Source organism: Triticum aestivum, chromosome 7A, assembly GCF_018294505.1.
Source record: "Triticum aestivum cultivar Chinese Spring chromosome 7A, IWGSC CS RefSeq v2.1, whole genome shotgun sequence".
Lineage (NCBI taxonomy): Eukaryota > Viridiplantae > Streptophyta > Magnoliopsida > Poales > Poaceae > Triticum > Triticum aestivum.
Window position 1 is genome coordinate 162,163,826 of NC_057812.1, and position 22,981 is coordinate 162,186,806.

The window sequence follows — 22,981 nt, forward strand, 5'->3', positions numbered from 1 at the left end:
ATTAAACACTTACTAAAATTTAACCCTAACTAATTTGATGGACTCTAAAATTTAATCCTAACTAATTCGATGAACTCTAAAACTAATTCTACTTAACAATTACTGCCATAATTAGCATCTAATTTGATGAACCCTAACTAATTAGATGAACTCTAAAATTTAACCCTAAGAACCCTAACTAGGCAGAGGTAGGGGGGAGGAGGAGGAGGGCGTGCTCACCTCTGGCGCCGGCGGAGTTAGGGAGAGGGCACGCGGCGTCGAGGTTGGGGACGGGGTCGGGGCGGCGGGCGCACGGCGGAGGGCGGCGATGTAGGTGGGGGTGTCGAGGTCGGGGTCGGGGGCGGCGTTGAGGTCGCGGTCGGGGGCGGGGGCGGCGTCGAAGGTGTGCGGAGAGCGACGGGTCGCGCGCGGCGGCCGACGACGATGCAGGGCGGCGACAACGGAGGAGTAGGGATTTGGGGAAAGTGGCCGTGGGGAAGAACGAACCGCACGGTTAATTAAGTTAAAAGTAGCAGTAGCGCGTTTTAGGAAGTGCGCTGCTGCTACGGTAGCTATAGCGCGTTTCCTAACAAGCGCTACTGGTATTCCTTCTCTTTTTATTTGCTTTCCATTTAATTTTATTTTCATTAGCAGTAGCGCCTTTGTCCGTAAATGCGCTGCTACAAAACAAGCAGCGGTAGCGCGGTTCCACGTAAATCGCTACTACTATGTGTAGCCTATCGGCTACACCGTGAGAATTTTAATAGTAGCGCTTTTGTACTTGGGCGCGCTACTGCTATAACTGTATCTGTAGCGCGCTTTTAAATACCGCGTTCTTGCTAATTAGCACCAGCGTGCGTTTTTATCCCGCGCTACTGCTAATATTCTATGTATACGATTTTTCCTAGTAGTGACTTCCCCTACTCACTGGAGCCGGCCTCTGTCAGGATGGAACAAACTAAACATTGATTGAGCATTTTGTGAGAAGGATGGAACGAGAGGAGCGGGCATGATTTTGAGGAATAATGAGGTAGCATCATCTTCCATCTTGCGGATTCCTTCATATTTGTTCAAGTGCCCAGGAAGCTGAAACGACGACATGTGCAAAGGGCATTGCCGTTGCGCTAGAGTGGAGTGGACATGGCCTTTTATCTTTGACTCAGACTGCAGTGTCGCCATTGATATGTTACGCCACTGTGACTTGAGTCGGTCCCCGATGGCTGCACTTGTTAAGGAATTGAAAAAACTGTTACATTCAAGTTGAGAACATCTACTTTTGCATGTATATAGAAATCAAAATTCTGTAGTTCATGCACTTGCCCAGATGAGAAAGACATCGTCTTGCACGACCGTCTAGGTAAGGAACGGCCCGGATGAGAGGAATAAAAAAACAGTTATGTTCAGGCTGAGAACATCTACTTTTGCATGTACGTAGAAATCAAAATTTCTGTAATTCATACACTTGTCCAAATGGGAAAGACATCGTCTGGCACAGTCGTCTAGCTGAGGCACGGCTCAGATGAGATTGATCAGCTGTGCAGATCATCAGATTGTAATGACTTTTCTCAAAAAATATATCAGATTGTAATGACAACTCTTGATGAATGAAACACCATTTTTTTTCTTAAAAAAGGAGTCCTGATCTTTTTTATTTTTTGAGAACAGCCATTAATCTGCCGGGTGAAACAGAAAACCGAAGGAGAGATAAGGTTTGGGCCAGCCCAGCCACAGCCTCTCCCTCGCCCCCGAGCTCAGCTCGCCTCCCCTCCGCCTCGCCTCGCCGGCGTCGCCATCTCCTCCCACCCCGCCGCCCTCATGCTCCTCCCAATGCGCCGCCTCGCCTCTTCTCCTTCCCTCCCAGCCATCTACCCGCACATCTCCCCTGCGCGGCGCTCCCTTGGGCTCCGGCGACAACATGGTCGAGGGGCGTCGGCAAGGAGGACGTCAGCGACGCCTGTGGTATGCTGCTTGGGTTCCCTGCCCGTGGCCAGTCAGTCGAGCCAATCGACAATGACCGGAGCGAATCCGGTGACGGTGGCGGGCACAGAGAGACCATCGGAGTGGAGCGGGGACGCGATACGCCGGCGTTTCCTTGATTTCTACGCCGCCCGTGGCCACAAGATACTTCCGAGCTCGTCACTCGTGCCCGATGACCCCACCGTGTTCCTCACCATAGCTGGGATGCTTCAGTTCAAGCCTATATTTCTTGGCAAGGTGCGTCCGCATTATCAGACCATCAATTCCCGAAGTTTTAGTGGTTTCTGAGAAATTGGGGAATGTGGCGAACAAGGATAGTTTTCACTTTTCGTTTATAGTACTCCAGAAAAAACAGGAATAGAAAACACTTAACAAATTCCATGTCATGGCATATTGAACCCTACATGAACTAAAATCACAGGAATATGTAATACAAGTTGTTTGGTTGCACCACATGAGAAATGTAGGAATTTCCTTGGAGCATGGGGTGTGTGACATTGTCATAGACACAAAGCAAAATTTCAGTGAAATTTGTGCTTTGTACTTTTTTTTAGAAAAGGTTGTGCTTTGTACTTGCATCCAAACTAGCGGGTAGGAAAATTTCTTGTCGTTTCCAGTCCCTCAAATCAAACAAGCTTTACATGAAAAATTCCTAAGGAATAGAATTCTCCAAAATTCCTACTAATCAAAGATGCCCTTATGTTTCAGTCCATTAGCACAATTCTTATCGTTATTTGTTGTCCATAACAACAATAGTGCTGTCTACAGTTCAATTCAATTTCTGAGTCATTGCACTCGTAGTAACAGGGAAGGAATTTCATCGTTGTTCCTAGATACACACACTATATTACAGTCTGTGCCTGTTTGATTTTACTACATGATGAAGTCCGTGTATTGTTACTTTAGGAACCTAGGCGTGTACCATGTGCCACCACCTCCCAGAAATGTATACGGACAAATGACATTGAGAATGTGGGACGCACATCCCGACATCAAACCTTCTTTGAGATGCTTGGGAACTTCAGCTTTGGCGATTACTTCAAGAAGGACGCAATCAAATGGGCATGGGAGCTGACAACCAAGGAGTATGAACAATTCCTTTATTCCGCATGCATCATGATATCCATGATGGTAAACTTTAAGCTGTTTATCTGGAAAAGATTGCCATGTCTCCGCTTGTTATCATAGAGATGTTGTTCACACGTTTCAAATCCATTATTATGCCGGATGTGATCTTTGTCACTTTGTGCTATGCAAATACATTATTATGTCAAGCTTCAGCTGTTCTTAAACTGATCTTATATTACCTCAATGATGTTACTTGCATTTTAACTATCAGACTAGGCAAAGGAATCCACTTCACTCCACTGGGTTTTAATGGGTAGTTATAGTCCCCTGAACCTTTTGGGTCCACTTAACCTCCTGAACTTCTTTTTGGTCTACTTAACTCCTGGAACTTATAATAATGGGTCACTTCACTGTTCACTCCCTGACATCACATGTGGATGGTAATGCCATCTTCTACCTGCTTCGCGCTCAATATGTGTTGATTAGTCGGCCAGGCCCACCATGTTGTAGAAAATGATGTCAACATGCATGTGTTGGAAAAATCACTCCAAAACCAGCCTGGGGGGAGGGTGTGTGAAATGATCTGCTATTAGAATTACAGAATTACAATAGTTTAAGACAGGGGGGGGGGTTGTGCAAATTTGTGTTACTTGAGGAGGAAAGTGGACTTTTTCTTTGACTCTGTGGAATCTTTAGAACATACTATGAGGTGCCACGCAACAGCATTCCTGCAATTCCTTTTCATGTTCTGCTAGTGCTGCCATTCATTTTGCTTGTGAACTTTGTTTAGGTATGGATTACCCCCAGAAAGATTGTGGATTAGTGTATTTGAAGATGACGACGAGGCATTCTCTATTTGGCTCAATGAGGTCAGTTATGTAAAACTGCATATTTCTGCAATTTTGCATACCTTCTCTGTTTGTTTGTTTGTTTGTTTGTTACTGCTGTGATAAATATATAGTACATTTAACCACATATCACTGCTAATTCTCATTAATTTAACCCTGTGCATGGTTAAGAATTCACGAGATATATCTGTAGACAAAAAACCTTTAAAATCCCCAGAAAAATATGCAAGTTTTCCATAACAACTCAGTTTTAGTAAAAAGAGAGTAGAGATTCCGTGTAATGAATTTGTGATTCTTCACTAGTTATTTGAAATGTCAAACTTTCATGTGAGAGGTGTAGGGATCGTGTTTGGTATCATGGTACATGACACTCGAAAGATATAATGTTCTTCATTTGGTATTTTGTTAAGCTTATAGCAACGAATTTCTTCCTGCTTATTCTATCCAGGTTGGTGTACCAAAGGAACGGATAAAGAGGATGGGCGAGGATGATAATTTTTGGACTAGTGGTGCAACTGGACCTTGCGGACCATGTTCTGAAATGTATTATGATTTCCATCCTGAGAGAGGATCCTTGAATGCGGTATGTAAAGATTCTATGGCATCGATGGTTAAATGTTCAGTATTTTCTATTCTGTATGGAGTTCTCCAGTAACTGAAATTAGTGATGTTCATATAGTTGTGTGCAGGATTTGAATGATGATAGCCGATTTATCGAATTCTATAATCTTGTCTTCATGCAATACAACAAAAATGATGATGGATCTCTAGAACCATTGAAACAAAAGAACATTGATACAGGAATGGGGCTTGAGCGTATGGCGCGCATTCTTCAAAATGTAATGCTTGGCAATCCTTCAAATGGTCCATAACATTTTTTTTTAGCTACAATCTAACTTTGCACAGTTGTCTATTATATAGGTTCCAAACAATTACGAGACAGACTTGATTTTCCCAATAATGGAAAAGGCAGCAAGCATGGCGCTAGTTTCCTACGGTAAAGCTGATGATGCTATGAGGACAAATCTTAAAGTAAATCAATCTGGATCTATTACTTGTTTCATGATAAATTAGTTGTATGGACATAACCATTGGCATTTTCTCTCTTGCTAGGTAATTGGTGATCACATGAGGGCAGTTGTTTATCTCATATCAGATGGGGTCATCCCCTCGAATATTGGGAGAGGATATGTTGTTCGAAGGCTTATAAGAAGGGTCGTCCGGACTGGTAGATTGATAGGTATGAGAGGTGATGGGCATGAGAACTCTGAAGGTGCATTTTTACCTTCTCTAGCTGAGACAGTAATTAGCCTTAGCAGTGAGATAGATCCAGATGTTGAATCAAGGCGGAAATCAATTCTTGGAGAACTTCTAAGGGAAGAGCTGCGATTTGTACAGACTCTGGGAAGAGGTGAAAAGTTATTAGATGAACTTTTGGATGAGGCATTAGGTAGTGCTGGCGGGGACAAGCCTTGCCTATCTGGAAAAGATGTATTTCTTTTATATGATACATATGGTTTCCCCATTGAGATTACAGCTGAAATAGCTAGTGAACGGGATGTTACTATTGATATGAAGGGGTTTGATATTGAAATGGAAAACCAAAGAAAACAATCTCAGGCTGCTCACAATGTTATCAAACTTTCTGTGGGAAATGAGACCGAGATTGTCAAAAGTATCCCTGATACTGAATTTTTAGGGTATGAGTCCCTTTTTGCAACAGCTGTTGTTAAAGCTCTTTTAATTAATGGAAACCCAGTAGAAAATGTTTCAGAAGGTACTGATGTGGAAATACTATTAGACCGAACACCGTTCTATGCTGAATCAGGTGGTCAAGTTGGAGACAATGGTTTCTTATATGTGTATGGAGAGGAAGGTGGGAAACAAAATGCAGTCATACAAATCAAAGATGTCCAAAAATCCCTGGGAAACATCTTTGTTCACAAAGGCACAATTAAACAGGGGTCAGTCGAGGTTGGAAAGAAAATCGACGCTGCAGTTGATGGAAAACTGAGGCAGGGAGCCAAGGTATGAAAACTATGAATATTTTTTCTTTCTTCCGTCTTCATGAATTTTATGAATAATTAAATTTTACTTCTGTTTTCATGCATTTTATGAATAATTAATTGTTGGGTCATCTGTGTGCTTTTGCTGGCCGGCATTTTAGACATTTGTAATAATTTTGTGAGCTTTAGACAAATATCATTTAGGCGCCTTTACTGGCTTTAAACAAGATACAAATATTGCTCAAGATAGTTATTTCGTTTTGCTGGTGTCCTCTGATAGCTTAGCATACATTCACATAAAATGTCTGATTGTCTGCAAAGATATTACTGGTAACTGGCATGAATATCAGTAAAAGGAAATGAGCTCTTTGTGACCTCAATTATCTAGTGTCTTCTCAGCATATGCTAGAACATGATGATATTACTGTTGCCTTGAAACAAAATGTTTGCCTCTAACAAATGCTCATCCAGGAAGTTACCGATTGCATCTTTTGCTACAGCACCTATCTATTTCCATTTCTTCTTTAACTTTTTTCTGTTTCCCCGTCTAGGCTCATCATACTGCTACACATCTACTACAGTCCGCTCTTAAAAGTGTCATTGGTTCAGAGACATCACAGGCTGGATCCCTTGTGGCTTTTGACCGCCTCCGATTTGACTTCAGTTTCCATCGGCCCCTTACAGAAAAGGAGTTACTGGAAATTGAATCACTGGTGAACCAATGGATTAGCGACGCAACACATCTCGAGACAAATGTGATGGCATTGCAAGATGCGAAAAATGCTGGTGCCACTGCAATGTTCGGAGAAAAATATGGTGAACAGGTTGGTATTTATAAAACAAAACAAATGGCATTCGAAATTAAGATATTACAGCAACATTTCTGCAAAGTCATATCACAGCATGCGATGTTTAAATTTTTGTGAATTCTGCTAGGTTAGAGTTGTCGAGGTCCCTGGGGTGTCGATGGAACTGTGTGGTGGAACTCATGTCAGTAATACTGCGGAGATCCGTGGATTCAAGATAATCTCAGAACAGGGAATAGCTTCTGGAGTCAGAAGGATCGAGGCAGTTGCAGGTGATGCGTTTGTTGAGTATGTTTGTTCACGGGACAACTACATGCGACACTTATGCTCTTCGCTTAAGGTATGGTCCTACTCATCGTAGCGAATTTGCCCTTTTCCCCTGACATATCATATTTTTCTCGATGACTTGAGTAGCTGAAATCTGTGCATCTGATGATCTTCATACTTGTTCAAATGAATTTGGCATTTCCCTTTTGAAGTGCATTGAAACCCACCTATATGCTACATCAGGTACTAGTTGATCTGTTACAGATGCACATATTACATTTGTTACATGTGCAAATTTGTGGAAACTTAAATGTAAAATAGGCAGGCACAAGCCTACTTAATTGTACACACGCTTGTGCCAAACAGAAACAGTTATTTAGAAATCACTTGACTAAACACTTCATGCTTGTTACAAGCAATACCTTGTCCCATGTGGGTAGTGTGATTAGAGAGTGCAAGAGAGAGGTCTGTTGACCGTGCCATTCAAATTTTCCTTGTGTCTGCCATAGACATTTCAAGTATTTCTCATGGAGCATGATATTTTAACTATTAACTTATTTTTCAGGTCAAAGCAGAAGATGTCAACAGCAGAGTAGAAACAATTCTTGAAGAACTAAGAACAGCGAGAAATGAAGCATCATCTCTACACAGCAAAATCGCAGTGCTTAAAGCAGCATCCCTGGCAAGTAAAGCTGTACTCGTTGAACCTCATAATGTCAGGTAATTGCTGCAACTGTTGCCACTCGTATGCACCCTACTTACTGTACTGTTTATCTGGCCTTCACAAAAGTATACAGTATTTTGTGCTATTTATTATTAAACCATCACCTCACATTTGCAACCTCTCCAAAAAATCTGTGTTGTGTAGGATCCTAGTTGAGAACATGGGGGACGTGGATGCTGATGCGCTGAAAAGCGCAGCCGAGCATCTCGTGGGAACCCTCCAAGACCCAGCCGCGGTGATTTTAGGTTCAAGTCCAGGAGACGGTAAGGTGAGCCTGGTCGCTGCCTTCAGTCCTGGAGTCGTGAAATTGGGAGTGCAAGCGGGCAAGTTTGTGGGTGGAATAGCGAAACTTTGCGGTGGAGGTGGTGGCGGCAAACCGAACTTTGCTCAGGCTGGCGGTCGGAAGCCAGAGAACTTACCAGATGCCCTAGAGAAGGCTAGAGCTGAAATTGTTGCAGTGGTATCTTCAAAAGCCAGCTGATCTTCGATAGAGCCATTTACATACATAGGAAATAGAGCATATATTCACAAGCATATGTAAATTGTTGCCCCTTTCTGGGTTTATGTAAATCGTTCCTTCTGGCCACCAAGAGTGCAAGCAGACATTTTTTTTTGGATCTCTCCTTGACTTCTTCCAAGTGGTATACGCACCGTGGCAAGTGAAAGTTCATTTAAAACATTTTGTAGCTGGTGGGACAACAGTTGCACATATATGCTGGAGTACATAGATTTGGGTCCAGTTTGCAACAAACAAATTGGGAAATACAGGAATACAGAAACCATGAGATAAACATCTCATGTTTGTTGTTGCCGTAGGCTGTTTGGAAGCTTTGCAACTACTCCTTCTGTCCCATAATGTAAGATGTTTTTTGACTCTAGTGTAGTGTAAAAAAAAAACATCTTTTACATTATGGACGGAGGGAGTAAAATACATGAATTTAGGGGGATTTGATTTGCCATCTTTAGCTAATGAACGAAAGGGACAAAGTTATGGTGCTAGACCACCTGTTTCTTTTTCCTCTGTAATAAGGGTTGTGTCTGCCTAAAAGAACAATCCTTGTTAATTGATCATTATCTTGTATTTTGCCATTTGGCTACTTGTTTATGAGGTTAAAATCGTATTCTTTTTCAAACATAGAAAAATGATGAGATATCCAAAGAGTGTGTGGTAGTAGAATTTGGCTTTTAGTGTATTAGAGCATCTCCAACAACGCTTTTAGTGTATTAGAGCATCTCCAACAGCCGCCGAACGCATCGCATGCTAAAAACTACTTTGCCGCGCGTCCATCGTCTGATTTGGCGCGGCGTGCAGCGCTGGCTCCAGCAGCCGTGCTAAAATGCAATGCGTGCGCAGCTCCAACAGTACGCCAAAATGCAGCGCGCGCGACTCTCATACAAACAACATATGCATTCCAAAACAGAAGCAAAAAGATCAAAAACAAACAAAAATAAATCGAAATAAATAGTTTAATTTCATTGTTACAACTCAAACAAACAGTTTATCGTGCAATACAACAAATAGTGCAATAAACAGAACAAATAGTTCAACAATACAATATCGAATGCACAAATCATGATGCTCTTTGTCGTCCATTCTATGCCCATCACTCCTCAATGAGATCCTTCTGAAGATCATTATGCGCTGCGGGACGTCGAATGACATGATAGAAGGCAACAAAACAGGCCACCCTTTCAGCCCTCCGTCGCACTCGCACGGGATGTCCCAAGAGCTCATACTGAGAGTAGTCTACATCTTGGCCACGCCCATTCTCGATGATCATGTTATGCATGATCACACAAACGTGCATGATGTACCAAAGCATTTTCTGATCCCAAAATCTAGTCGGTCCTCTCACAATAGCAAATTGGGCTTGCAAAATCCCAAAAGCTCTCTTCACATCTTTTCTAGCCATCGCCTGAGCATTGTGGAAATCAAGATTTTTCTTACCTTCCGGCTTTTTCAACGGCTTCACAAAGGTTTGCCACTTTGGATAGATGCCATCCGCTAGATAATAGCCATAGTTGTATGTACGACCATTTGCTACAAACTGCACCGGTGGCAAATCACCATTTGCAATCTTACTCATCAGTGGTGACCGGTTGACAACATTGATGTCATTCAAAGATCCAGACATTCCAAAGAATGCGTGCCAAATCCAAGTCTCTTGATCGGCCACCGCTTCAAGGATTATAATGGAACCCTTTTTTTGGTCGTGGAATTACACATGCCATGCTTTTGGACAATTCTTCCAACTCCAATGCATACAATCTATTGAGCCAAGCATACCAGCAAAGTCGTGGGCTTTGTTCATCTCCAATAGCCTTGTGGCTCTTCAGCATTGGGAGATCTCAAATACTCCTGGCCAAATACTTGCACAATTCCGACTGCGAAGCGCTTGACACACATGATGGCTTGGCTCTCACCCATAGCCAAGTGATCATCAACTAAATCAGTCGGGATACCGTATGCCAACATACGCAAAGCGGCTGTCACCTTATGAAAGGTGCTGTGCCCGAGCTCTATGGCAGCATTCCTCCTTTGCTGAAAAAAATCGGTCATGGCTCGCTAGTTTCTCTGCAATGCGCCTGAACAACTCGGTGCTCATCCTAAACCGGCGACGAAAGTACGACTCCGGGTATGTGGGATTATCCATGAAATAGTGCCTCTTCAATCTGTTACGGGCATCAATCCTATCCCTCCAAAAATTTTGCCGACCCATAACCGAACCACCATGCTTCGGTTTTTATTGATGTGCATAGCTAGGATCATTGTAAGATCCTCCTCCTCTTCCATATCAAATTCTTCTTCGGAAGAATCATACGACGAACTCATCTACAATGTTCAATACTATGCTATAAAAACTACAATCAACATGCACCAAATTCATGAAGTTTGAGTAATACATACCTTGCAGGCGTTTTGTCGAACACCTTGCGGGCGTCGAGCGGCAGCGAGCGCCCGGGCGCTGTTCGTCGGAGGACGAACGCGCGCGAAGGGCGGCGGTGACTAGAGGGGGCGGAGGAAGCCGCCGCGGCGTGGGGATAGGCCGGGGAAGCGCCGGAACGGTCGCCGGATGGCGCGGGCGGCGACGGCGCCGCGGCTGGAGAGGGGGGAGGGGTGAGTTGCGAGCGAGCGCGCGAGAGTACAGCGCGCGGGAGCGGGCGCAGCAAATAAGCGGCGCGCGATGCAGTTTCGGCCCGCGCGCTGAACTAGATATACCGCGCACGCGATTTTTGCGCGCCCGCTGGGGCCACTATACCGGTTGCGTGCGTGCTAAAATGGGAAATTTTACGGCGCGGCGCTAGTTTGACACGGCTGTTGAAGATGCTCTTAGTAAGTTAGTCGGATTACAGAACAAATTGCACTTTTGAACACTATTGTGTCACGTTTTCACATTGCACTAATTCTTGGCACTTTGTTTTTATGGCACCGTGGTTTATATAAAGAGATAACTATTTTTCTGAGAAGTTTTCATGACAAAGGTTTACATTGTTTTCATGAGCATGAACACAAATGTTCAAAGTCAACCCTCACTTTTTTAATGCACGCCTTTCCTTTGTATGTCCAGACCATGCACATAACATCTGTCGCACGTTTGAATTATACACTTGTTTTGCCATGACACCCTTTTCTTACCCACGGAAATAATTAATCAAGCACTTAGGATCAGGTTAACATAGTTTAGTCACAAAGCACAGATGCACTCTTTTTGCACAAATTTGTAGACTGATCTTAACTGCATCAACACAACCCAATCACCTCTCTCTAGGGAGATTGCCAGCTATCCATAGCCACAAGTGTATCTGATCCTATTGAGACTCCCGCCGCACCAATGGCATCACAGCTACAGATCTTTCTAGGCCCCCGGTGGCCTCTGCTCGCTACACTGCGTTAAATAGCCCCCTCATTCTATTCTGTGCTCTCAAGCCATCTCACACTAAGCATCTCCCTCACTACATCGGAGAACCTAAGGGACAACTCCCGTCTTAGCAGCCCAATGGCGGCGGCCACTATGTCCCTCTCCTCCCCGGCCTTCGCCGACAAGGCGGTGAAGAATGTGTCGTTGTCGGCCCTCTTCGGCGAGGCACGTGTCACCATGCGCAAGACTGCGGCAAAGGCAAAGCAAGTTGCTTCGAGCAGCCCATGGTACGGTGCCGATCGTGTGCTCTACCTTGGCCCACTATTAGGTGAGCCGCCGAGCTATTTGACCGGCGAGTTCCCCAGTGACTATGGGTGGGACACAGCTGGACTCTCAGCTGACACTACTAGAAAAAGACCTACTAATGGTGCACCGGTTTTGCCTACTAATGGCGCATCACCGGTGCGCTATTAGTAGCACGTCACTAGTAATTTTTACTAATGGCGCACCACTGGTGCGCCATTAGTATCTAGTATATTAATGGCGCATCAGACAGTGCGCCATTAGTTTTACTCACGGTGTGCCACTAGTGTCTGCTATACTAATGGCGCACCACATGGTAGTGCATCATTAGTAACAATTTTTTTAATTTTTTTTCTTAATCTCAGGTCACTATTTCACCTATGAGATATCCAACACACATATATATACAACAAACATCCATATAACAATCATAGCCAACACACATGTTTCATCATATATACATACATAGCCAATACATAGTTCCACCGTTACATATTACAAAAGTTTCACATTGTTCATCCAACACCGTTATCCATCTATTCACAAAAGTTTCACATTGATACAAAATAAAAACACAAATGGAAAAGAAGCACTCCATCCATGCAAGCTTCCGTGAATTAAATCAAATCTGCAAAATGATAAACAAGAAGTTAGAAGAAGAAAAAGAAGAATACTAGAAGAAGAATAAGAAGAATTTTGGAAAAGAAGAAGAATAAGAAGAAGACTATAAGTTTATTATGTAAACTTGATCATTTTGTGCTAACATAAGTTATTTTGGAGCTAACCTATAGGAAACTAAGCATATAAGCTCTAAGTTAGTATATTAGAGCCAACTTAGGTAAAATGAAGCTAACCTATGTCATTTTGGAAAAGAAGAAGAATAAGAAAAAGACTATAAGCTTATTATGTAAACTTGATCATTTTATGCTAACATAAGTTATTTTGGAGCTAACCTCTAGGAAACTAAGCATATAAGCTCTAAGTTAGCATATTAGAGCCAACTTAGGTAAAATGAAGCTAACTATAGGAAACTAAGCATATTAGAGATAACATAGGTAACTAAGTATATATATATATATATATATATATATCATTTTGGAGATCTGACATACCTGACAAAGTTCAGTTCTCATGCATTGTTCTTCTCCTTCTCCTTCCTCAGCCTGATGCGCCAAGAGCGGCGAGGCGGTGGAGGCGGTGGAGGCAGTGGGATGTAGTCTTCTACCTCAATTGGCGTGGTCATGTCGCCCAGCTGTGGGATCGCCGGCGCCACCACCGGTGCGTGGTCATTGTCAGGCACCACCACCATCGCGAGGCCACCTTCAGGCACGACCATCGCTAGGTCATCCTCAGCCACCTCCATCTCTTGCCCATGGTCAGCCACCACCATCTCTTGCCCACGGTCAGCCACCACCATCTCTTGCCCTTGGTCAGCCACCACCAGCGCTAGGTCATCCTCAGCCTGATGCCCATCGTCATCCTGCAGCTCCTCATCCCCACTCTGCTCCTCTTCTCCCGCACTCCAGTCCGGATCATCCTTCTTGTTGTCTATGCTGCTGCCGGAATTGCTGCTGCTTTCGCTACAGCTAGAATCGCTGCTGCTTTCGCTACAGCCATAGTCGCTGCTGCTTTGGCTGTAGCCATTGTCGCTGCTGCTGCTCCCATTACATGTCCAAATGCAACAATGACCGTTAACAATCGATGTGAGACAAAGCCAAATGTAGAGGAATAAGAAGAGGCAGAACGTACCGGCATCATAATCTTCAGCGTAGCGCATGCGACACATAGTCGTGTTGAACACCTTCACGATGAGCATGGTGGCGTCGTCGTCGTACCTGAAGAGAAGGAAGTACCCCAGCCGTAGGTCGTAGGCACGGTAGAACTTCTCCCACCCATGAGACAAGTACATGTGGCCCTCCTTGATCACCAACTCCACATCCCACAGCCTGCGAAACCCGCTGCCGTCCTGTCGCAACTTCACATTATTTGGCGGATCTTCACCCATCAACATGTTCATAAAACTGTCAGGCAGCCTCTGCAGTTTGGGACAATGAGTGTTGTAGCAAACAAAAAATATCATAATGAGATGGGTGAAGGGGAGATATCTCGTTTTATATACCTGCGTCATGGATGATACTGAAGTCCCAAGTATGATAGTGAAGAACTCGGAAGCATCCAACTCGTACTGCGGTGTCGCAGAGCGGCGGTGGCTGCTTCCCGCCATCTCTGATAAGCAGCAGAAGATACCAATTAGTACCCTTACAACAGATCATAAAACATGCATGATAACAGGCATCACAAGTAATTCAGAGGCATAACAAGTAATTCAGAAATTGTGAAACAAGCCTTTCAATGTACGAACTTGAAAGAACTACCGAGGCTTCTGCGACAGTTCAGAAAAGTAATGATCAATTCTCTCTATTTCTGTTTCTAGTTCACATAGTTTGATAACTTGGATGCATAAAGGCTATTGGTGCAGTATCATAAGGTTCCATATCATGTAGAAGAAAAAAAGATAGGTGACAATAGCAAGCACACATCTGAGCAGACATTAGCAATATATGACAGAAATGTACATGCCGATTAACAAGCTTGGGCTTAGCAGTAATATTCTGAGAAAATGTTTTCTTGAAGCCTGAACAAGTGGCTTTCCTTTTTTTAAAAACAGAACCAAAACCATGACACAATCACTTGACAACATCTATTGACTACATTAGATGGAGAACTACTCAAGCGGTGCAAGCAAGCAAAATTGCCAAGCTAGTGCACCAAGTCCAAATTCAATTAAAGCAAGCTCTTCCTACTGCAAGGATATTGAGCTTTCGAATTGTAGAGAATTTGTTGCTTTCACTTGCCATAATCTATTCCAGCTAGTTGCTGCAAGTGGGTGCAATTATAAATTGCATGGCTACAGAAAATATGAGGACGAGCAAGTGGGTGCAATTATAAACTCACTTACAGTAACAAGCAAGCACATCAAAATCTGAACCAGTATCTGAGCTAGTACTCCAAACTGTATGTAAAATGTGCTCCTACTAAAAAACAGGACATTGTGCCTGTCAAATATGCAGTTCTCCTTATCAACCTACCTAGCAGTAACAAAACCAAAAAAACTCATGCGGCACCTACATGAGTAGCAGGAGTATTTCTGAATTGTGATGCTAGGTTATTAATTTCTTATAGAGTGCACCATTTAAAGGCATTGATGTGATTATTTCTCTGGAATTATGTATCCTAAACTAGCAAGGTTATATTTAAAGGCATTTACAGAGTGCACCATTTAAAGGCATTAATTATGTATCCTAAACTAGCAAGCTATTAACATGTCACTTGATAAAACATGGAGAAAACTACCTAAAGCGATGCAAAGCCTGCTTTGAAGAATGATTTAGAGAATAATAAGAAGCCACACAAAGCTAACAACAGCAAATTAGCACCAGGCAGAAGCAAAAGGGAACGAATTACTACTACCCTTTACACTAGCACTGACCCTTCACAGTAGCAAAAGCTGTCTACATACTCGCACCATTCGTCCATCCATCTAGCAAGCAACTAGCACAATTCAGCCAACCATCAAGCAAACCATCTACTACCTAACATCAACACACATCCATCTATCCAACATCCATTGATCCATGTAAATAGAAGCATGGACAAGAGAGGAACAGGGAACAGAGAGATGAACAAGGAACATGGAGGTGAGTAAGGAAGAGGGGCTTACCACGGGCAGCGCGTCGAAGGAGAGCAGCCGCCGGCCACGCACAGGGAGAGACGGCGGGAGGTGGCGACGATGGTCACGACACCGTCCTTGGTTCGCCGGCTGCTGCTGGGGAGACCGGAGGCGGAGGACGACAGGGGCCGGCGGGGTGGGCGCGTGCGTCGGGGCCGAGGTCGCCGGCTGCTGCAGGGGTCGGAAGAGGCGCTCGCTCGTCCGAGGTGGAGGAGAGGAGCGGGTGGTGGGGCGAGGAACCCTAGCGCGAGGGTCGGGGTGGTGGGGGTGGGGGCGCGGGGGCGGCGAGGGTGGGGGCGCGGGGGCGGCGGGGGTGGGGGCGCGGGGGCGGTGGGGGTGTGGAGTCTGGCGAGGGTCGGGGCGGCGGGGGTGGGGGTGCGGGGGCGTGGGGGCGGCGGGGGTGGAGTCCGGTGAGGGTCGGGGCGACGGCGTCATGGGTCGGGGCAGCGCGCGGGTGGATCTGGTGGCGAGGGAGAGAGGGTCGAAGGGGATCTGGCGAGGGAGAGGGAGGATAGCTTACTAATGGCGCACCACTCCTCGGTGCGCCATTAGAGATCTTTTTTTAGATAGCAATGGCGCACCCCGCAGCGGTGCGCCATTAGAATGTTTTTTTATTACAGTTCGAGCACAGGTTATATTGCACCTAACCCAATCCACATTAGAACCCGCCCACTAGTCCGACTGGTCAGCACGCAGCACACACACTAGGAGGTCTTGGGTTTGATTCCCAGGCTCCGCAATATTATTTTTTTGCATTTTAAATGCTGTTTGATATTTATTTGTGTTTAAATATGTTCAAACTTGTTTAAATCATAACAGTAATATTTTTTATAAAAACAATAATAATTTTTAAAAAAATATGTTCAAATTTGTTACTTGAAATATCATCGGCGACGGCGGTGGAGCGGGGGAGGGTGCGGGGGGTGCCCATTGGTAGCGGTGGAGCGGGGGAGGGTGCGGGGGGCCGGGTGCTCGTCGGCGGTGGTGGAGGGGGATCGAGATCGAGTGTCCTCACCACTGGCTCGCATCCTTAGGGTGACTCAGCATCTTGTCTTTTTTATTTATCTCCGGATCATTTCCGTCATCTTCCCGCTTCTTCTCCTTCCTATCCGCGTGCCAACGCAGGAGCTTTGCTACCTTAGGGTCCGCGAAATACCGCTGCAGACGAGGAGTGATCGGAAAGTACCACACCGATTTTCGAGAAGCTTTCTTCCTTTTCTTGTATCGAGTGACGCCGCACACCGGACATATGGTAGACTCCACGTGCTCGTCCCGATAAATGATGCAATTATTCATATGCACACATGGTATTTCACGTGCGGTAAATCCAGAGGACACACGATTTTCTAATGCAGTGCGCCATTAGTAGTTTTGCAAAAAAGTAAAAAAATAATTTTTATACTAATGGCGCACCGTTGCACAGTGCGCCATTAGTAGTTTTGCCAAAAAGTAAAAAAAAACAAATTACTGGCGCACTTTGTTGCCGGTGCGCCATTAGTAGTTCTAACTACTAATGGCGCACTTTATCAGGATGCGTCATTAGTATGTTTGAAAAAATGGAAATTTTTTTTGTTACTAGTGGCGCACCTTTTGTCTGGTGCGCCATTAGTGTCTTCCACACTAATGACGCACCTCCACCTGGTGTGCCATTAGTATATAATAGTGGCGCACTACATCTCTGGTGCGCCATTAGTGTCAATCCTATCTTTAGCCCTTTTCCTAGTAGTGTGATCCCGAGACCTTCGCGAAGAACCGTGAGCAAGAGGTGATCCACTGCCGATCGGCCATGCTTGGTGCCCTAGGTTGTGTCTTCCCTGAGTTGCTCGCCCGCAATGGCGTTAAGTTTGGCGAGGCTGTTTGGTTCAAGGCTGGCTCCCAAATCTTCAGCGAGGGTGGCCTCGACTATCTTGGCAACCCCAGCCTCGTCTACGCGCAAAGCATCCTAGCCATTTGGGCTTGCCAAGTTGTGCTCATGGGCACTGTCGAGGGGTTTCGCATTGCCGATGGCCCACTCGGCGAGATTGTTGACCCGCTTTACCCTGGAGGCAGCTTTGACCCGCTCGGCCTAGCTGACGACCCCGAGGCATTCACAGAGCTTAAGGTGAAGGAGATCAAGAACGGTCGCCTTGCCATGTTCTCCATGTTTGGCTTCTTTGTGCAGGCCATTGTCACCGGCAAGGGCCCGCTAGAGAACCTCGCTGACCATATCACTGATCCTGCCAACAACAATGCCTGGGCATTTGCCACCAACTTTGTGCCTGGCAAGTAAGGCACGTACTAGAGTTGAGTTGTGAGCTGGCGAGGTGCTCTGATTTGTACTACCATCATGTAAACTAGGGGTTGGGGCGCCACCTTGTGGCGCCTCTTCAAAGGAAGTTGGGGCGGTGCCAAGTTGGCAGTCGCTCATTCCAGTTGCTTTTTTGCAATCTTCATAAACACATGAAAATGGCATGTTACAAGAAGCCACACTATAAATTTTGAAAGAGCTAAATAAATGACACTCAAATACAATGAGATTAGAACATCTTCGTCGAGCTTCGGTCGTTCATTGCAATTTATTAAAGAAAAAACAGGACACTGATCATAACAAAAACTAAAAACCAAAGAAAAAATAGGACACAGATCAAGGTTGATGACGCCCGCGCCCGAGCCGCCAGCCTTGTCGTTGTTGGCGGCCAACGCCAATCCGCGGAGCACGGCAATACAACAATACATAGTCATTCAAATAACCGCAAAATGAGATAAACTGAGGGTACCTATGTGATTTCCTGGAATTGATCCCTAGAAATATCCAATTGAATTGCTTGGGGAAAGCAACAAGCTGCAGTACTAGAGGTTACATAAGCGATTCGATAAACGATAATGGCTCAGGTTATTCATGATTTTAGATGGTGAAAAACAGAGCATAGGTAGATCTTGATAGCACGGGAAACATTAAGGCAACTCCAATAACAATGCATAAATTAGCTTCAGTACTAACACGATGCTTTTGGATATAAGTACTCAACCACAAATTCTGTGATACTTGGCAAACTATGAAATCATGTGTAACAATAGTATACAACGATGTATTTATAGTGACAGAAAATAGTGCCATCAACAAGATATCTGCAGAAGTGGAATTCACACCACATTGGTCATCTGCACTACCACTTTACAGAAAATAAGGGTTTGTCATATACGTACATCACCATGTAATCTCCATCTGTTTGTCTGAAAGAAATATGAAAATTAAACCCTCTCACCCAATCGTTGTACTACATAAATCATGCCCAGTGCCATGCTTGCACCTTTATTCCTGGAGTATTTGCAGCTGGTGAGTCTATTTTTTCTTCTTTCTTTTGATTTACAGCTATTGGCATGAATTGACACGTGCAATTGGTCCTAGCAGGCTAGCACTAACAATAATTTGAACCTGTCAATTGGCTGATTAAATAAGCTTCCTCTGATTTCTATAGACGCAGTTGCAACAGTTAGCTGCAGCAATTGTATCTTTCTTTTGCAGGTGGGGCATGCGTTCGGACTGAGTTATACAATTATTAAATCAGCTTAATTGTTTAAAAAATTTGCTCATGTTCGTGGCCTAACAATACTTTTGTTAATAGTTGTCAACTAAAAGAGGATCTACCTTTTCTAATGGTCGCCCGATAAAAGAGGATCCATACCCTGACGAGTTTCCATTGTACACAATTATTCTTTGCTAACAATAATTTTGCTAAGTTGCTCTCTACATCTTGGTGTTATTAGTCTAAATATTCTGATTCCAAAGGATGGTTCCTAACAACAGATCTTTTAATAAATTTTAAACAACAATATCTTGTTAATTTTGGTTCTGTCTAGGATGATGAAATTCAATTTTCTTCTACTACAGATTAGTTAAAAAAAGAAAACAAAAAAATCCCAAAAAAATCGACAACCGGAAAACATTGAATACTGAAAGAAAAGGCAGAAGAAAAAAAACGAAAGCACGGTTGTGGTTTCACGGTTTTTTACGCACAAATTGTGTCTTATTCATTTTTCGAGGTGGTAAGACTGTGCTTCTCGTAGAAGCTCATGGTTGTGTTTTTTTCTCATCGAACATATCTGTGTTTATCGTACAAGCACATATTTGCTTCTAGTGGAGCACACTTGTGCTTTTCTTCCACGCACAGGTTGTGCTTCTGGCGGAGGCATGGGTTGTGCTTCTCGCGGAAGCAAATCTATGCTATCACGAGAAATACAATTGTGATTCTTATGAAAGTACATATTTGTTTTTTCAAAGGCATTGTGCTTCAAAAAATAAATAGTTTCTTGTAGACCTAGGAAAAACCAGACAAAAACCAAAAACCCAAAAAGCCGCATCTAAAAGCCGGCGCCCGCTGCGCCCGTTTCTTCAATTCTAACAAACAGGCGCACATCCCCGCGCGGTGCTGGGCCGGTCCGTCTTTCTTTTTTTCCCGTTCAATCTGAAGCGAGCGAAAAAATGGTGTGCTTTCGGGGGTTCGAACCAAGGATCTATCGATCGAGTTAGCACGAAACTATGTTAATTGTTCCCTTGACCCTTGAGAGTTTTCCAGCTAATTAGTAAATATCCTAACTTGACCCTTTAACATAGTTCCCTGATCCTCCTTTTCTATATCCTTAAGAACTTCCAACTTAAATTGCTTAGGCGACATATTGACCGACAACTTCTCAATTAGCTTCAGAAGGACATCATCGATTTCAGTAGTGAGCATAAAATACATGCAGTAGTGACAACGAATGACTTTGCAGAAAAAGAAATGAAATACACACTTACATGGTTATTAACACTGGCATTTTAGCATAGGTCAACTGCAGCAACAATGAAATATTTCCCATACTTCCTGTCAAAAGGGTCCCACATTGACTGAGTTCAAAGAGCTCAGAGCACCATTGGGGCTGCAATTATCAAACTGCCGATACCATCTTTCAGGTCCGTTGGGCATTCCCTGAAGGAAAGGTAGGCTCTTCGTCCCATAGTCAGATGCTTTTTGGGCTTATTTTCTAAAAAATCTTCATTTTGATCGAAAAAACCCGGGGTTAGGCGAATGCGCGGGTACTCTTGATCTGGCTGCTCCATGTAAATTTCCTCATCCAACTCTCCATTAAGGAAAGCCGTCTGCCCATCTGATGAACGAGAAGACCGTGCGAGGCAGCCCGTGATAGTAGTACTCGAATGGTGGTAAATCTAGCCACAGGTGAGTAAGTATCAAAGAAATGCCTACTTTTGCTGCTATGTGGATGGAGGACTTTTGGGCCTGGCATTACGAGAAATCGGGACAGTTCTCTGTCCGTTCTGCTTACCGGATGTTGATAAAAACGAAGCAGTGACGGGGTACCCGTGGATCCACTATGCAATAGACCACTCGGGTAGTGTTGCCATAGGCGACACACAGAGCCCGCACTATCAGATGGGAGAGTGCCAACGGCCTTTGGATGATGTCAGGAACGGGGGACCTTGAAGGATCAGGAAGAGAAACATCTGAGCCACCGTCAGACTCATCACCGTCGGAGCCAGCGTTGTTAGGCGCCTGAATAGCATGGGATCAGTCCATCATCGCCCGCAGCTTCACTTCACTTCAGTTCAGCTCAGCATACTAGGGAGACCACGGGGAATGTGAGAGTACTGACATATGACCCAATCGCGACAAAGCCTTGTGCTGCAACAACTATGGCTAGGGATAAGAGTTCCTCGGCTGCAACTTCCAATAACTAAGCTCGCGTAAAAGTATTAGTTAGCGGGTCTTGGTTGAATAGTGGATCTTGGTTGAGAAACTCATAGATAGAGATTGCTCTGTTTGCTCTCCGCTTAGTGGTTTCTTACTCGGTCTCCTCATCTGAATAGATGGTCGCACGCTTCAACTAGAATCCAAACCATAGTAGAACGGGGGCTCAAAAGGAAACTTCAGAGTTGGAATATATAATCTCCAGTAGTACACTTAGCCCTTCGGCCTTATTTCAACTTGAACATGAATTTGCAGCACATTTTGGCGTTATTATATTAACATAAGCATTGAACACTGGCGGCTAGCCCATACATGCAAACACAAGAAATCAAACCAAACAAAGACACTTAGCATAGGAGTAGATCGGAATCAAACTAAGACAAAGAACACCTGACATCAAAACAAATGTCTCCAGACACTTATTGAATTTAAACCAACCTTAGAAAACTAAAAAGAGTCTACGGACTCTTCTATTCTAGCGAGATGCTAGACGAATAAAGAGCACTTGCTGCTCCACCCGCAGCGCTTCCTGCCTCTCCCCCAAACCCTCTATGCGCTCTCTAGTAGCGCGAATGCGCGCTTCTTTCTTTGCAGGATCCATTGTTCTAACACTTCTCAACTGGTTGTTTAGCACTCTACGGTGCCCTTCAATCTCATTTTTCAGTTGCTCCGTTTCGGTAGCAATTGCAGAAAGCCCGTTTGCGGTTGCAGCATCCATAACAATGCGTGCTAGTACTCAATTTCTTTGTGATGAAGTGAAGATATCTATATACCATTTATAGAGTGGTAGAGTAATATTGCCATGCAGTACGAATTGCATGGCTGCATGCAGCCTTTATGAACAAACAAACTTTGCAGAGCCGTTTCACCTAATCGATTCCGTCGGCGGATCATCCACGTCACGAATTGAATGGCAGACACAATTCTTACTAGTTCTCCGCCCTACTTTTTTTAGTTGAATACTATCAGGCCTGGAAATGGAAACTTTGGACCCGGGAGACGGTTTGATGTCTCGTACATAGCCAGCCCAGGGCGCTGCCCATAAGGGTCACTGTATGTAGGTTTTCAGCTCTAAGGTCCCCACTCATCACAATCGTTGGCCCTCATCCCGCATTGGAGCATAGCGTTAGTATCTTTCGGTGTATCAACAACATAGGCACCTGATCTATTTGAACTTTAAACCACAAGGGAAGTTTTCACATAAGCTGCCTTTCTCCCGTTAAAAGGTGGGTACCTTTCCCTAAATCCTTCTCCCGTGCATGCTATTCTCCTGTTACCCCGAAGGGCGGTATCAATACGGCAACCCGAAAGCTCGTTATCAAAGTGGTCTCTTCTCAAAAGCTTATCTGCCAGATGAAAACAAGTTCGTAGTAACAGGTGGCCGTTGAGCTCCTAGTTTGACTGTTGGTGCCAGACTAGAATGGAAGAATGCCCATAATACTGAAATGAAGAAGAATACCTCACTAATAAGAAATAGAGCAACACCCATTGTGCTTCCTTTCTTTTACTAGATAGAGTAGTCCAAGCCTCTAAATATCTTGAGGGCTTTGTGTTGGATCTGATGGTTGAGCCTTTGTTCTTTGCGAGCCTTGCCTTTCTCTTTTTTGCTCTGCTGTGGAGTTCTTTGATGGTCTATCTTCGCACCTGGCGCTTCTGGCGCTTTCTTCCTTCCACCTTCCTCTTGTAC

At 44.3% G+C, this 22,981-nt stretch overlaps 1 protein-coding gene and 1 pseudogene across 1 annotated transcript; both read left to right on the plus strand.

Moving 5' to 3' along the window:
* Positions 1-1,672: 1,672 nt before the first annotated feature.
* On the plus strand, positions 1,673-8,294 carry LOC123149336 (alanine--tRNA ligase, chloroplastic/mitochondrial). The gene is made up of 11 exons (XM_044568978.1): positions 1,673-2,193; positions 2,863-3,041; positions 3,815-3,893; positions 4,321-4,455; positions 4,562-4,711; positions 4,794-4,904; positions 4,986-5,900; positions 6,430-6,702; positions 6,815-7,024; positions 7,517-7,671; positions 7,820-8,294. The coding sequence occupies exons 1-11, from the start codon at positions 1,795-1,797 to the stop codon at positions 8,154-8,156; spliced, it is 2,943 nt and encodes a 980-aa protein (XP_044424913.1). The 5' UTR covers positions 1,673-1,794; the 3' UTR covers positions 8,157-8,294.
* A 3,321-nt stretch (positions 8,295-11,615) lies between these two features.
* On the plus strand, positions 11,616-20,310 carry LOC123154788 (chlorophyll a-b binding protein, chloroplastic-like; annotated as a pseudogene).
* The last annotated feature ends 2,671 nt before the right edge of the window (positions 20,311-22,981 follow it).